The sequence below is a fragment of the Haemorhous mexicanus genome, chromosome 1, assembly GCF_027477595.1.
Source record: "Haemorhous mexicanus isolate bHaeMex1 chromosome 1, bHaeMex1.pri, whole genome shotgun sequence".
Taxonomy (NCBI): domain Eukaryota; kingdom Metazoa; phylum Chordata; class Aves; order Passeriformes; family Fringillidae; genus Haemorhous; species Haemorhous mexicanus.
The window spans coordinates 20,261,156-20,278,104 of record NC_082341.1 but is presented as its reverse complement, the minus strand read 5'-3'; the positions used below and the strand labels follow the sequence as shown (position 1 = coordinate 20,278,104).

Here is a 16,949-nt window from a genome sequence, read left to right as displayed (position 1 = left end):
TATTCTTGTCTATTTTAGTCTGAATGGGGTTGTGAGCAAATACATAAGGAGCAATGAACAGTCAGGGTAGGTGCATTCTCAGAAAACTCTCCTTCTGACTGGGTGGTTGCCTCTACTCTGAATATCATATACTAGAACCCAGTGCTGCACATAGATCAGGCAGGCAACTGCAAGTGTAGCTTTGATGGTCCTACCTGACGGTCATGTTGCTCTCCAAAACAGCTTTTCAAAGAAAGGCTGGTCCAGGTTATACTGATCATTCCAACAACCCTTCATGGATCAGTTTTCATTTTATACTTAATGTTTTTCTATGACTTTTTCTTCTTAAATTGAGAAGAGAACTTTGAAAGATTTGATCCTATCAGTAATTCAGCCAAAAATGGGAATGTATCAACAAAAATAATAATAAAGTAAAACTGTAAGTTGTATAGTACCTCAGGTGACTGTGCACAATCATTTAAAGAATATGCATTCATTGCTTTGCATCTATGGAAAAATAGTTACAGATCTTTTTTGGTATTAGATGACTAACAAATATTATAAAACTCTAATTAAAAATGTATTTTTATGCTTAGATCTTAAAAAATGGCAAACTGAACTCATATCTCATAGGATTAATCCAGAATGCTGATCAACAGTTCAGGTAGGTAAATAAACTACGTCAAGGTCCATAAAGAGCAGTTGTAGGAATATTGTACTGCCAAAGTTCCTTCTGGAGGAACCACTCAAAGGAGTTAAATGCAGATTCAGAGAGTGATGATGCTTGTTGGAATGTGTGCTCTCCCTTGGTTAAACTACCCTGTACAAACACAGTTCTGAATGGAACTTTTGTATGCTATGAATGTGTCAATAATATCTGTTAAAATTAGAGGCATTTTTGTCTTTTACTTGATATGAAGGGATTTCTTTATATAAGGTCTTTTAATCCTAATGGAAACTCAATTTACAGAGAGACAGCTGTAATTTTTAAAAAATATTTTTAGTATGTTAAGGAAGATTTTTCTCAGCTGTTTCATGGACATTGTCTCAGCAACCACTTCTGTTTTTCAGCTGGATGAGTGGAAGCCCAGTGCACTATGCAGCTTGGGCACAGGGTGAGCCCAACTTTGCAGAAGCTCAAGAAAATTGTGTGGTTTTAAACAAAAAAGATGGTGAGCTACATGACTATGATCTGTAATGTAATTTTATGGCTGCTGCTCTTCCAATGTTTGTTTAAAATCTGTTGTCAATTTTCACCCATTCTTTACCAGAAATTTTAAGAAATATGCATTATAAAGAATGATTTTTATATCTGAGGTTTCTTCAGGGGCAATATTATCCATAAAAGTGGAGTCTAAGAAATTGATTTTAATGGGAAATCCAGTGGAAATTTCATCACTGATGTTTCAGCTGCACAAAGAAAATGTTCAATTCAAATCAACAGCAATTATTTTTTAAAAATTATTGGAATTAGATAATAGTGAATTTAAAATATTTCCTAATAATAGAAAGTATTTGAACTTACAATAATTGTTTTATAATTTATTTTTTAATAATTAGATAATATTTTTAGTAATAAGAGAATTGTTAGCAAAGGAACAGAACATATATAGATTTTCACATTCTGTAGTGCTTTCACTGATTCAGCATTACTTGACACTTGCATCTTTCAGCGCAACAAAGCTGCTAGGGAGGGTTTCACTGAGAGGCCATCTCATCTGGCCTCTTCTCCCTCAGTCACAGCAGGACCAAAGTGCCCCTGTATAGAGGGACAATGGGTGGTAGAGTTGAGCTAATGCAGGGTATCCCACATTCCCAGGCAGATTGCTTCTGAACTTCAGAAACCAGTTCACTTTCCCACAAATTTCAATCTTATTCAGTTCCTTAGTACCTGAACTTTAATTGATTTCAGGCTTGTGGAATGATGTCAACTGTGGTTTTTCCAATGGCTACATCTGTGAGAGGCACAGAAGTTTTATAAATGCAACCCTTCCTTCAGCAATACCTTCACCTCCTGGAGGATGTCCTGCAGGTTGGATTTTATTTAAAAATCAGGTATGATACTTTCATCTAAGCACAATGATATTAGTGCTTGGGTGGATACTTAAAGGTACACTAGAGGCCTTTTGTCTCTCAGACATGCTTTGTCAGTTGCATTAAAAAATTAACCCATTGGCTAATTACTGCAAAATGGTGGTTTTACAGATGTTTAATTGTTTTCTTGAGAAGCGGTCACCTGAGGCACACTGGGAAAACAGTTACATTGTATATATGTTTCAAAAAACTGAAGAACTGAATTCATCTGAAAGCACTGGGCATAGCACAAAATCAGTCATTTGAGATGGAATAAATCAGAAAAAGGACAATTTTTTTCTAAACAGGCTTCAATGAAATGCTTGCCTCTTCCCAAAAGGGAAAAACTTATGTGCTTAATAAGTGAGGGTACTCTTTCCTAATACATTGTTATGAAGGCACCCACAGATATCACACCAGGTGAGTTTATGCCAGGTTACAGTCTTCAAAGTTATTATTTTCCATCAACCTTGCAAGATAATTCTCTGACTGTGCTACTGGCACAGACACAGAGCAGAGGTGAGCTGCAAACATGGAGGGCACATGAGGCACACTGGTAATAATCAGAACCTTTGAGGATGAATATGTATTGGTAACGTGATGGCTACACAGTTTTTAAGAGTCACATACTTCCATTAATAAGAGAGGTGTATAGTGAAGAAGGTTGAATAGACACAAGAGTACTCTGACCACAGACACCAGGTCAAAAAGGTTTTTCAGAAAGTTCCAGCAATTCCATACCTGGGCTGGGCTTTTCCTACAGTTAGAACTTTGCCTTTCACTTGTGATGGTGTATGGCTTCTAGAAATCTCTGAGTTAGTTAAAACATTAGATTCTCATTAGACTCCTACCATGGTTCGTAAATAGCTATTTGAGTTTTTTTGTGACTTTCTCAATCCCTTGCAGAAAGACAGAGAGCAAATTTAAAACTTGTAAATGGTTTTGATTTGGCTCCAGATCCAAGTTAACTGAAAAAAATATTTTCTGGGTCTGAATTAGGCTAAGTTTTACTTTAAATAGTGAAATTCATACCTAAATTCTTTGTCCTGTCTCCTGTCACTCTAACAGTCTATACTTATTTTTCCCTAGTGTTACAAATTTTTTGGCTCTGGCTATGATTACTGGAGTACTGGAAGAAGAGTTTGCATGAGCCTTGGAGGAGACTTGGCAAGCATACCTAATGAACAAGTTCAAGGTATAGTACAACAGCCCCTTAGGTAATAGAGAGCCTTTACTCTGTATACAGGGGACATTTGCTGCAAAGAAGGCAAGTGTCAGTATGTAAATATATGCTTTTTATAATTTGTGTATTTAAATTACGGTTATATGGCCACGGCATGAAATGTTTTTTGAACTGAACAATCTGTTTGGGGCATGCTAGTGATGCTAAGGGCTGCTTCTTCATGTTACATGCAAAGTGTCTTACATTATTTATAGGCATGAATTAAGATAAAATTAAAAATCTGGATCTGGCATTTATGGCTTTAGGCACAGAGAAAAAAACAGAATGCACAGTCTGTTTTTGCCACAAGAAGAAAGGGATATGCATCTACACCTCTGCCTAAATTCTGCAACTTAAATTAGTATAATGTCAGAGAAAGGCATATTTTCACCTTGCCTGTGTTCCCTGGCTTCATTTGCAGCTGTACACATTTCCCTCAGTCAAGTGGCTCATCCTAACTGCTGAAATAAGTGAACTCTTTAGATATCATGGTGGTCAGACAGGCTTTTTTTTTCTTTCCTCTTTCCAATCTTGCTTAATTGCTCCCAAATACTTTGACTCTGAGATTTTTCATGGGCAAGGGCTTGGCATAACCTTGAAATAATGAAATCAGATAAATTTCTCATCAAATATAATTTAAATGTTTTTATAAGACTTTAATGTTAAAAACAGTTAAGTATATGTTTTTGAGTTGATGTTTTGACTGATCATGTAACACAATAATTTTCCCCTCTATTGGCTTTTTATTCCAGCTTTTCTCACGTACCATTTGAAGGATGCTTCAAATGATCTTTGGATTGGCTTGAATGATCTGCTCAGTGAACTCAACTTTGTTTGGTCTGATGGAAGTGCTGTCTCATATACAAACTGGGCTAAAGGTTCCCCAAAACTTGTAGAACCTATTTTGTATGACAGTCTGCATCCAGAAGATGGCCAAAATCGGCTACAGGTAAATATTGCTTAGTGTTTGCCATCCAGTTCAAATCTGAGGAGCGATACCACTCCCAGTAAGCAACTCACTTCACTGCAGACCTTGCCCCAGCCTTCTGCATTGGTTGGTCATCTATCTTTACTCTGGGGCTAGACATAAAACCTTTCCATCTTTGAGTATTCTAGCAATTTCAGAGCATAAAATGGCATTGCTGTAATTTTGTCAAAGTATTTGGCATAATTGCAGCAATGGACAGATTGAATAAATGATTGGATAAATTGAATAAAGTTAGCAAAGTTATTTTCTTTTTCATAGTAAATTTTTAATTTTTCAGAGAATATAAATACAACATTAGAATTTTAGAAGTCAACACACAATTACTTTCATGTCTGTGAAGGAAGGAGAAGAGGATGTAAGAGGAAAAGAGTTCAGCATTTTAACTTTTTCCCTTTTTAAAATTGTAATTTAATTACTAAGGACCAGTAGATGTCAACTACTTCCTAAGCTCATCAAACCCTCTCCACCGCTAGCACTTAAATTAAACCTCATAATGCTGTAAATAAAATAGCATTCTACATAACCATACCAATACAGGCTGATTTGCACAGCCACATTGCCTGTCTTCTATTTATTTCCATATCTTGCTTTCCAAACTTGCCCTTCACAATATATCATTCCACTCCCTGTCTATTCTCCCACCATTTTTGTATCCATACCTTTAGAGAAGTCAGGGATCTGGGCAATCAGCTTAATCTACACCTGAGCCAATTCATGTTGCTCTTCCCCATGTAGCCATTGCTCAAGGCATGCAGGAAGACATAAATGACACTGCACAAGCCATAGCTCCACTGCAGCTCTAATAACACTAGGAAATACCAAGCAGGAAAAAGAAATGTGCAAAGGTACATCCTGCTTTTCTCCTTCACCTTCAAGACACCAACAGCTCTCTCCTTCAGAGCATCCTTTTCAAAGGCCCAACAATTACTCCATGGCAGCTTAGCAGAGGAGATTGCAGCTTGTAATAAACTTGTAATAAATTTCAGCTTCTTAACTTGATCTTGTGTGGCTGAAAGGAGAAATTCTAAGAACTAGAGCTGATGAGAGGTCTGCCAAGAACTGTATTCTAGGTGATTTTGTCCAGAATCAGCACTATTTATAGCCGTCTTTGCAAGTGAAATACAAAGTACAACCCCTATTTCATTCTTATTCAAAACCCTATTAATAGTCACCCGTTAGTTGGGATAGATAATGTGGAAGGAAGTTCTTGAAAATAATAACATCTTTCAAGTATTTCTCCTGAAAAATAACTAAAGGAACAAGCAGGCTGTGCTGAACAGTGTACAACAGGGGAAATGGCCACCACAAGGGAGGTCAGAAAGGACAGAGAAGGATGAATGAAAGGTGTCTCTAGAGTTGTAACACACACAATAACACCAGAACTAAAAAAACCTAAAAAAAACCCCAAAAACCCCAACAAACTGAAACTATCAGTTATAGTACTCTGTTTTATAAATTCTAATAGGCATGTATATTCTTTTCCTTACTTCCAACAGTATGACTGTGTTTCTCTGAAGAGAGGTCCTGCTGATGACACAGGAAAATGGAACAATGAGGAGTGTTTTAAGTACAGAGGGTATATATGCCAGAAGAATAGTGGTGAGTTCTGTACTGTTAATCTTGAAAATGATAACATAAGGATTAAAACAAATTTTCCTGTCTAACACACTTTATTTCAGTTTAGTTTTAGTTTGTTTCATTTTGTTTTGGTTTTTAGGTATAGGATCAGTATAACATAAGGGCCCATCTTGCCTCCCAGTGTTACTTAGCAATGTTTTTGAGAGAACATAGCAGAATATGGGAAAAGAAAATTATTTTATTTTTAAAAGTGTACTATAATAGATGAAGCCTAAACAATTTTAATTACATATGTTCATGATGATCTGTAGGGCATCAAAACTAGTAAATTTAGCTATTACCCATAAACACATGATAGTCTTTAAGCTGCAAAGTGTATTATAAAAGCAGGCAGGACAGGTGTATTATTTTTGTATGATGGGGTAAATTTACCTCTGCAATGTAAAATAATGTGCATTTACTGATTCAAAATTTTCAGAGGTTGAAAATACATTTCTTTTATCAGAACTGTTGTTTTGATGTTATATTTAATTACAAACAGCTAAGAAGATGTTCCATTCCATCAGTAATTTTATATTAGGTTTGTAAACAATGAAGATTGCTCAGTTGCTCAAGTCAAATATGAAGATGTTACTCAATTGCTCAGATTTAACTGCTTGTGGGGTGGGTTTTTTTTCCTTTTTCCTACAGATCCTGAACTTTTTAAATCATCAGCAACAGTGCTGGACTTTGCTTTTGCCCCTTCCAGTGGGATTAGCTATTCTGTCACCCATTCCAAAATGAACTGGGAGGAAGCACACCAAAACTGCAGTAACAATGCCTCAGAACTTGCCAGCATTTTAGACCCACATAGCCAGGCACAGTTGTTCCTACTTGCAAAGGAATATGGAGAGCCCCTGTGGATTGGTCTTAACAGCAACAGGGTAAGAATAAAGGCATTGCATACACACAGTCAGGCTGACACGGAACCTGATGTTACTTCATGCTCTCATCTTGCTGCCCATTGGGATTTCTACCAGTGTAGTGCTGAAAACAGCATGTTACATCAATGTAACAGCCATTTGCACTGGAAATCTTCAAATAAGACTCATACAGTAGAGGTTTCCTTTAGGACAAGGAAATGTTCCTGTAAAACCAGTATATAGCAGCATAATGCCTTGTTTGGAGTCATTTAAAGTATCTCAGATATAAATTGCAAAATTTCCTACATTTTGAGTTTATTTTAATCTAAAAGTGATTCCAGGCACAATGTACATTCTGCATTCCTGCCACGTGTTTATGTACCTCAGTGATCAGTGAAAAGGTATCAGAGGTCACACACCTGTCACCTGACAAGGAACAATTTTTATGTGTGTGTTTATGCTCACACATTTTACTAAAATGGTCTTATTTATGGTAGCAATAGCAAACTACAGCCGTGAATAGAAACTGGGGTAAATACTAGTAAAAGGAATATTGAGGCTATATCACATGGTACATATTGACCATGGCTCTATTTTTTTTAATTTGAAAATACAATTGGCGTAACTGCTCCGCTTAGAAGTTAGAATATTATGGGAAAATAATCCCTTCTGTTTGTGAGATGTCTACATCAGTTGTATGACAGGAGAGGGTGAACATTTGGATGGTAGGTGTGTTTTGACAGGCAACACTCTTTATCATGAATCACAGTCACGACAACTACAACAAAAGCAACGGTGATCAGAGCTGCTTAAGAGCACTCCCACACACACTCCCATTCTCCATGCAGATGTTTGGGTGATCATACCAACAGTATATCTTATCTGACTTCTAGTTTCATGCCTTCTCTCATGCCCCCCTTTTTTTCCCTTCCATTTCCAAATGCTTGAAAAAATGCTCTGAATTAATGTTAGATATTTTTTGGAGGCATTTACATTTGTGGATGACAGACATTGTACATTTTAGTCAGTTAGCATTTACAAGCTAAGAAGAGGCACTTGTAAGCAGATGATTCTACACAGGTTTTGTGAGAGTCCTATTGAGGATCCTGTATAGTAGCTGTGTCACTGTAAGCAAATGTGAAATTACCATATAGATTTTACTTCCAGACCAATGGCAAGTATCAATGGACTGACAGGTGGAGTTTAGTTTACAGCAAGTGGGCCAGTGGAGAACCAAAGCAGACACTAGCATGTGTCTACCTAGACACTGACGGCACCTGGAAGACAGCTTCTTGCGAGGAAAAATTCTTTTCTGTCTGTAAAAAATCAGATGGTGAGTAACCCCATACATGCATCTTGACTAGAGGCTGTATAGTGCAATAAGCCACTGGAGAAATACTTTGTTAATACACCAATATACAGGAAGACAGGATTACCTAACTAGTTCTAAATATTGACATGAATTCTTTCCAAAGTTAATTGATTCATAGTAATTACCAAAAGCCTAAAAACCAAAGGATTGAATATTCACTTTTTTTAACTACTCATCCTATTAGGAAGAGTAATTCTCTTGCTATAAGATCTGTTTTTATTAGGCATTATAGGAAATTCTGTATCCAGTTTGGGGTACCAAAGTTTGAAAAGATTCTCGGTCAACTTGGGTTTTCAGATCACCAGGTAACAATAATTTAAAGAAAAGATTGGAGTTGGGCAAAAGACTAAGACACCAAAGACTATGAGAAACCATATTATCAATACTAAAAATTAAAAAATGAGCCTTACAGGATGGAATTTAATTTTTCTGTGTGTCTGATATGAGTTGGAAAGGGGTAACAGACTTAACTACAGCAAGGAGATCCTTCTAATTTTATCAGTACAAAAGTCTTTAATAAATACTCTGGACAGATCAGCAAATCACCATCACTACAACTTGCTAAGAACAGACAGAAAATCTGTCAAAAACAATATATCAGCTTCATGTCACCTGTGAGCACAAAGATAAAGTAAATAACTCCTTGGAAAGCACAATCTTGTGTAATTTATATGGAAATAAGTATAAATATTTCAAGATTTAGCTTTATTTTTGAATTTTTCAACTTCATGGAAGATCTTGAATCATTAGCAAATTTAAGTCACATGGCAAATTATGTTCTAAGATGTTTTAATATGACAAAAAACTTCAAAATTCATATATATTGTCTCATTTAACTTTATGATTCTGGAAATCTCATTTGAGAGTTAAGCATTCATTAGGGGGAAGCAAATTACCTTTTCTTCCTGTAAGTCTTCCACTGTGGAAGACTTACAGGAAGAAAAGGTAATTTGGCAGAATATATAATTTACATTCCATCTATATTTATCTACCCATTCAAAATCTTCCTATTATATCAGTCACTATGGAATGTATCCAGGATGCAGTTTAATAAAAAGCCCTGAAAGCTATGCTTAGTTATACCAACACTTTCATTCACAATCACAGTGAATCACAAACCTTACTGTAAGGTTTTATAAGGTTTTGATATGGTCAAATCACACTGATAAATAAATATGAAGGAAAACATTGTCTCAAACAGAAAGTCAGAATCATATTCAAGCTCTTCTTAGAACAGGCTTAATTTCCTCTAAGATTACAAACGTAACGTAGTTATTTAGTTTTGTCCTACTATACTAGTATAATGGGAAAAAGAAGTTATATAAAATAGCTGGACTCCAACTACCTGATCTCTTATCAGTAATGGCCCCTACTGAACCCCCACAACTTCCTGGAAAATGCCCTGAATCAAGAGGACACAAATCTTGGATACCGTTTTCTGGTCACTGCTATTACTTTGAGGCGTCCAAGAAAAGAAGGTGGTCTCAAGCTCAGGAGGAATGTGCCCGACTGGGTGAGTATTTAGTCTTAGAAAGATTGATGATGCAACTAAACACATAAAATAATGGATAATATTACTAAGCAAACCTCAAATTACTTTAAAACTTCACATTTAATGCTTTTTTTGGTTGCTTTTCTGAGCACGCTTTTGCACAATAAACATAACTTTTGTCAGAGCAGCATCTCACATCTCAGATATCAGGTGAAATACGAGTACCTCAAAAATATTAAATTCCTACTAGTTTTATGGCAAAAAATAATTAGATAGGAATATAAACACTTTTACAGACCCACTAAGGCATAGGCTGCAGGATGATCTTTCCCTTCCCCAAGCTAAAGGGACTCCACATGCAGAGCAATCTAGGAGACACAAAGTCATAGGATAGTTGTGTTTGTTAGTTACAGGGCACAGTTCATTAAGTGGATCTCAGTGGCTGGACAACAAATGAGGAGGTGTTTATATTTCATGAACCAGTAAAACACAACAGTTGGGTGTGCTCACCTGCTCTGGAACAGCCCCATGCTGCCCCCATGGAAAGAAGAGCAGTACCTTCATCAGAGAAGGGAAAAGACACTTTGCTCCACATTTCTGAAAACTGGTGCAATGCAACACATATTTCAGTGTGAGTAAGAATAAGAAACATCCTCTACGTTTCCAAAGGCACTTCCTCATATATCTGAAAACATTGACCTATGACCGAGTAAACAGAAAAAATAGCTTTGTAAAGTCACTTTGCTCTACAGCTGTACGGCAACAGAATTCCTGGAGTGGTTTTGTAGAAAGATGGATCACATAATTACTACAAAAAGTAAACATTACACTAATAACCAGGATGAAAGGTTACAATTGGACACTGCTTTATGTTCTAAATTCCTACACTTTTGCCTGCCTGTTACCCACCGGCCAGGCCAGGAAGGTGGTCATCTCCTTGTTCTCCCAACACAGTTTTGTGTATTTCCAATGCCAGGGCATATGACAAATATAAATAAACTTCTGGACATCTTCTGGACTGCAACCTCCATCTGCTGACACATCCTACCTAACCTGTTATCATCAGGCGCTGCCAAAACTGCTGCCCAGCCACCAATGAGGAACAAAGCTGTAGTGGCAAGAAGCATGGTGGTGACTACATCACATGTACCTGTTTCAGCTTACTAGCACCACAATCTGGGATGTGGTCAGGCCTGTCCAAAAAGTACTGCAGGAGAGCACTTGTTCTTCTCTAAAACAGCAAAGACTAAAAAAATCCAGAAAATTTCAGAAAATCCATATCTTTGTGCAGATTTGCATACATACAACACACAGTTATGCTCAAAAAAATATCATACAGTGATATAACACCCACAACAAGACTAATGAATAATATAAAAGAGTTTGTGTCTTTTATATACTTTTTGTGTCTTCTATATATCTTTTATGTGTTTATTGACTTGAGCTCTAAGAAAATGACCCACTGTGATGTGCTCCTTAATATTTTTTCAGGTGCTGATTTGGTATCAGTAGGAGACTATAGTGAAACAAATTTTCTGTCAGAAACCATTAAGATACTCCATGGAAAATCATTGAACTTTTGGGTAGGGTTAAAGAAAAATGACAGAGGTAATATCTTTCATCACTTTACCCTATCAAATGAAATTTCATGTTATGTTAAAAAGAAATCAACTTTGTAAACTTGAAAGTACATTTATATATATAAAAATTCCAAAAAAGTTTATTTCAAATTATGCCTAAATATGCTTAAAATTATATTTGAAACATTTAACTAGTTATGCATGGTATAAATTTTTGTTTTCTCCATCGCAACTCATTCTATTTGTGTAGATCCACGTATTTTATACATACATGTTAATTTTTAATATTAGGACAGTGGGTATGGACAGATAAATCTGCAATGGATTTTGTCAACTGGCAATGGGGAGAACCATCAAACCAAAGGCTTAAAGACTGTGGAGAACTATGTGCATTGTCCGGCTCCTGGAATACCAACCTCTGTTCTTTCAAAAAAGGATATATCTGTAAAAAAAATAAAAGTAAGTAGTATTTCTAATATGTTAAGTTTAATCATGTCTAATAATGTATTTTCATTGTACAACACAGAAATGTATAATACTCTAAGACTGCGTGCTAAACCAATTGACTCTAATGTCTGCCTAAATATTGACAAGCCCCACATGGTTTCTGACTGCCTTCTCAGAAGGCAGCATCTCCCCTACGTCCTCTAGAACTACCATCAGCACTGTGCAGCCATCAGAAATACTTCAGGCCCCTGAGTTTAGGTGAAAGCTAAGCTCAAAAGCAACACGTTGTCCAATTTCAGTTGAATGTATTCTCAAATAAAATCTTGTTCTGCTGAGTGCAATGCAAACTGTCTTGTACAAATGCTGGAATTGGTGATTCCTCTCCTTACTGACCACTGATCTGATGGATTACAGGAAGAGCATGGCAAACACTCTAGTGGCACTCTTTATCTACAGTATGATAGAATCATGTTTAATAAAATACTGATAGTACCCTGATAGAAAAATTATCATCTGTATGAAAATAAATTAGTTTACCAACTGACATTAAATCAAAGTAGTGCAGAACATGGACATTTTGTTTGGTTAAACCTCATATTTCTGTTCACCTTTGTATTACCTGCTAAGTTCAGGAAGACCAATTACCATAGGAACTACATGGACATGGAACGGTCTCTGACAGAAGGGGCTACAACAATAGAAAAGTCTTTTCAGCTCAGGTAAAATGCTCATGATGCATTGCTAACACTCAAGACCTCCTTTCAGGAAATACCTTAAAATGACTAAGAATACTGTGGGGAGATTCTCAGAAATAAACATATTTGAAAACATTTTTTGAAATAAAAGAAATCTGTCTCTACATGCTGTTTTGGGTATCATGACTGAGGAAATCAGATGCTCTTAGGATGAAAGACCAAATCATCCTACTAGAGTTTTACACACGCTCAGTTCCATCCCTCTGGAAGAGTGATTCTCATCAACACATGAATTCAGACGGAATTGTCAGAAACACTGGTACTTGGGAACTTTGAAATGCCTTTTTTTTTTAAGCATTCCAAATAAACATTTTTTTTCCTTTCAAAAGCTCCTGAAAACAAAGAAATGTCAACAGAAAATACAGGTAAGCATACTTCCTTTTAAGTAAAATAATAAGAGCATGCTAAAATGAAACAGGAATAGAATTACATGGTTTCACAGTATTTGTTTTGAGAGTGTTTAAAAATAAAAAGTCCATAAAGTTTTACTCTGTATCTCAATATAGGATATAGAGATTACCCTGAAGTAAATATTGATTTACTTTTATGTTTATATTTTTAATATTGGGCTTTGATCAGATTTATTTGTATTTTGTTTGGTATTGGTAAAAATCAAAACCAAAGCACATGTTGAACTGAAAATCTTCGTGCACATTGAACTTTTTTGCTTTCTTGTAATAGAAGAATTTATTACTAAATTCTGAAATCTTTTAACCTTTATTCCATTGTATATCCTCACAGAAGAGAAAATGGAGAAAGTACTTTCTGCTGGCATCATTTGGCTGCTCGTTCTTCTAGCCCTTTCTACAGTTGGAGCTGGAAGTATAATTTATTTCTGCTTGAGGAGGAAAAGACAAAACCTGCCACATATTTCAACCAGAATGAGTGGTGGATCAGAAGCAACTGTGGATATTCAAGTAAAAGATACACATTCAGACATGTAGTCTGACCAAATGCTCATGTGATCCAACTACCAAAAACCAGGCTATAAATCAGTGAAGTCTTATCCCAGCTTTGTGTTTTCCTACCCAGACAATAGTCTCCTTTCTTCTCAAAAACACACACATCTTTCAAAATTCCTTCCAAAGTGTTACAGAGTTGTTCAGTCTGGGGAGTGTATATGTGTTTTTCATATAAATGGGCATGGCTGAAAAGATGGCCCCAGAGCTGTTATGGGGAAAGTATGACAGATATTTACTATGTGAAAATTACTTTATTTAACTCAGTGGAGAAATTCTCCCTTTTTAAACACAGGGGAAATCATTACTCATCACTTTAAATTATTTTTCCCTGTGTGTTACTTCAGTTGTATCTAGACTATGATGGGAATCACAGAATTAACTAGGCTGGAAAAGACCTTTGAGATCATCAAGTCCAACCTATGAAACACTGCTCATTTCAGGTTTTCATCTTCATAGTTTATGATATTCTCTTTTGATTCATGTAAAAACTGTTATGATACCTGCATCTGTGTATTAAGTACTATTTGTTTACAAAAAGAAAAAAAGACAGAAAATGGTAAAAAAATTGAAGAGGCTCATTTAATTTTACCTCCAGTCTAAATTTTTGAATTAGGCTATTTTCTATGGTCTCGCACTATTCTAGAATTCTGCAAATATCTCTATTTTTTGGCAGTTCAAATTAATATTAAAGATAGAACAGGAGATGATCTTTCCATTGGGTTTTATTTCAGTAATGATTCCTTTAGTATGCAAAGCTGCTCCTTTTTAAATCCAAGCATGTATAATAAATGGCTGTCTTACAGTGCTTTTTGTAATTTTTTAGTGCAGATATAAAATCACTGACATACCTTTTGAAAATACATTCCTTCTTTTTTGTTGTGATTTTGTTTGACAAGGTGCTGCCTAGACCCTTCTCAGCTTTTCTTCCATTGTACACAGTAGCAGGTTTGCCTCAGGGGGCAGTTCCTCATTCTGCATATTTTAAGACATGCATCACCCCTCCTAAGAAATGGAAACGCCTTTCACCAAGCCACAAGAGGGCATGTGGCACTAATGCTGAAGGCCATATGGAGGGAGGAGCTTCTACCAAATGAATGTATTGGGCAATAGATTCCTTCTTTGACCCCTCTGTCAGAACTTCTCTCTCACTCCACATGCTTACAGTCTCTGACTGACTAAAAGATGTGGCCACACTAAAAATCTCTGCAAGGGAAGAAAATACCTGGAATAAGTGGAATAGGTTTCTGCAGCAGGACTTCTGTGTCTATGCCTGAGCAGCTTGAGAACACACTTGAATTACTTCTATTTTTTACATTTATCCTAGATATCCATCAAGCAAAAAAGGCTTCTAATTAGAAATGTTATTGATAGTTACTTATTATGGAAGTACCCCCTCCCTCAAGGAATACTCCTTTCAGATATTTTAACAAGAGCTATCTTGAAACATGGGTCACCTCTGGTAACATTTCCTCCTGAGAGTTCAATTTTCCTGACCACTCCTTTGCTGGATGGACACACATTATCCCACGTATTATTCTACACCTTTGGTTAAGCTGGTGAAGAACTCTCACCAATCACAGAAACAGAAAGATATCTGAAGAATGTATGGCTTTCCTTTTCTTACTTAACCAAGCAATGTCATACATAAAAGACCTGATTAAAAACAAAACAAACCAAACCACCAGGAAAACCCAAACACAAAACTCCTACCCACAGGTTATTTAAAATAGAATTAAAAACTAAGTAAACCAAAAGTCTATTTTACAATTTATGTCATTTGAACACTGTAAAGCCCAGAGAAAACAGCCTTCAGAGATAACAGTCCCTTAAGTTACATTAGTAAGTCCTGTAATACTCTTTGCAATAAAGAAAGTCATTGCCATTTTCAGGAGGAAATAGGAAATAGCTGTGAGAGCTTTGCACGAAACTGTGCAAATGAGAAAAACAACACCTGCTTCCCACGGAGGTGATGAGAGATAAAATTGTTTCCTGGTATGTACTAGAGATATCTGGGAATACAGGGTTCTGCTTGCCCTTTGGATGAGTTAGTAAGGCAAGTACTTTTCCTGGTCTACGTTTGCAAACAGTACATGCTGCTGGTCCCACTGTATTTATACCCAGCCCAGTGAATCGTATAAATTAAAGTTACCTTTCCCAAAAGAAAAAAAGGAAACATACAATAGAAAAGACTGATTTTTTTTTAAGGTATTTGTAAGCTAACTACAAAAAATTGGGAGTTTGTGACAGACATATTCTGGTGACCAAATTCAGCACCTAGGAGCACCTGCTAATTCTGGGACCTTCAGAGAAGAAGCCTGGCATCACCACACAGGAAGCATGGAGAGCTCAACAGTCAGACTGCTCTGCATACCAGCTCTACATGTTATCACATGAAAATAGTTTGATATGTGTATATTTTTATGTCCAGCTACTCTATAGTTGCACTGAACATCATGACTGAACAAAAACTGGACAGAACCACAGACTAGACATGAAGTATGCTGCTGATCCCTCTGCAAGGTACTGAGAGACCAGAGCCTGATCCAAAATGCCTCCTACAGAAAGACAGAGAGCACTGTAGTGAGAACAGCAGTGAAACTAAAGTGAGTGGAGAGTGAGCTGGTGCAGTGGTGCTCACACCCAGGGACAGGAGCTGAGAGCCATAGCCCTGACCAGACCTGCTCACACCTGGCAGTCACTGTCACCATTAGCTGCTCACACCTGGCAGTCACTGTCATCATTAGCTGCTGTTTGCAGCTGCTGTTTGCAGTGCCAGAGCAAGGACACATCATTCAGCCTATGGTCCCTCAAACAACTGAACAGCCACTGGGGAAGAGATCAATGCATAAGAGCACAGACTTTCCTGCATTTGTCATTTGGACCCAACAGTGGATATGAGTAAGACATTGCCCACATACCTCACACATTGCTCAGACACAGAAGAGGGCTGGGTTGCACTTGGTTAAACTCCACAAAACAAAGAAGGCTCTTAGACCTTACCATGCTTAATCCTAAATCCCAGTATTTCTGCTCAAGTAAGTTGTTTGCATGTTTCTCTTTTCTTTCCAATATACTTAAAATCACTGTCCCATCAGTTCAGTGCTCGGAATAGGAAAAAAAATTGCCTATTGTGAATGCTGCTGTTTAAATTAAATTCAGAGTGGAGAACACACCTCAGCACTGATGTGTTTCATACTAATGTGTGTGATGTGGGATTTTTCTTCTCATTTTCATAAATAAATGGTGCCCAATTTTGCTCAGTTTTAATCATTACCACTTGCAATGACAATATAATCTCTTTCATATGTAGGCTCAGCTAAGGCGCCTGAAGGCTATGGAATTCATCTCACATAATGCAGATATCTAAAATGCAGCCTTATCTAGCTGAACTACTCACCCAAGGTCATCACTGTGGTCGGCACAGAAGGATGGATACATTAGGGTGCAATTACTTGATCTAGTCTAGAGACTGAAGAGAACTCTAGACTCTCTGACACAAAGCCTAAAATAATTATCTCACAGTAAATGAGTTCTGCAGAATCCACTTTTTAACTGATATCTTATGCAATTTTGTACAAAACACACTAATAGCTTTTAGT

The 16,949-nt window shown here is 36.7% G+C and overlaps 1 protein-coding gene across 6 annotated transcripts in view; it reads left to right on the top strand.

Moving 5' to 3' along the window:
- The window catches only part of LOC132325162 (macrophage mannose receptor 1-like), a 33,811-nt gene extending 19,599 nt beyond the window's left edge, over nt 1-14,212 (top strand). For 5 of the 6 annotated variants that reach the window (XM_059842209.1, XM_059842190.1, XM_059842180.1 and 2 more), the window contains 13 exons: nt 576-643; nt 1,051-1,151; nt 1,892-2,034; nt 3,142-3,247; nt 4,027-4,223; nt 5,759-5,861; nt 6,531-6,763; nt 7,910-8,075; nt 9,475-9,627; nt 11,098-11,214; nt 11,478-11,645; nt 12,718-12,753; nt 13,130-14,212. In XM_059842209.1, the coding sequence (XP_059698192.1) occupies nt 576-643; nt 1,051-1,151; nt 1,892-2,034; nt 3,142-3,247; nt 4,027-4,223; nt 5,759-5,861; nt 6,531-6,763; nt 7,910-8,075; nt 9,475-9,627; nt 11,098-11,214; nt 11,478-11,645; nt 12,718-12,753; nt 13,130-13,332 (1,794 nt within the window). In that variant the 3' untranslated portion in view covers nt 13,333-14,212. The remainder of the gene's footprint in view (nt 1-575; nt 644-1,050; nt 1,152-1,891; nt 2,035-3,141; nt 3,248-4,026; nt 4,224-5,758; nt 5,862-6,530; nt 6,764-7,909; nt 8,076-9,474; nt 9,628-11,097; nt 11,215-11,477; nt 11,646-12,717; nt 12,754-13,129) is intronic. The other variant, XM_059842219.1, reaches the window with a different exon arrangement.
- Nucleotides 14,213-16,949: the final 2,737 nt, after the last annotated feature.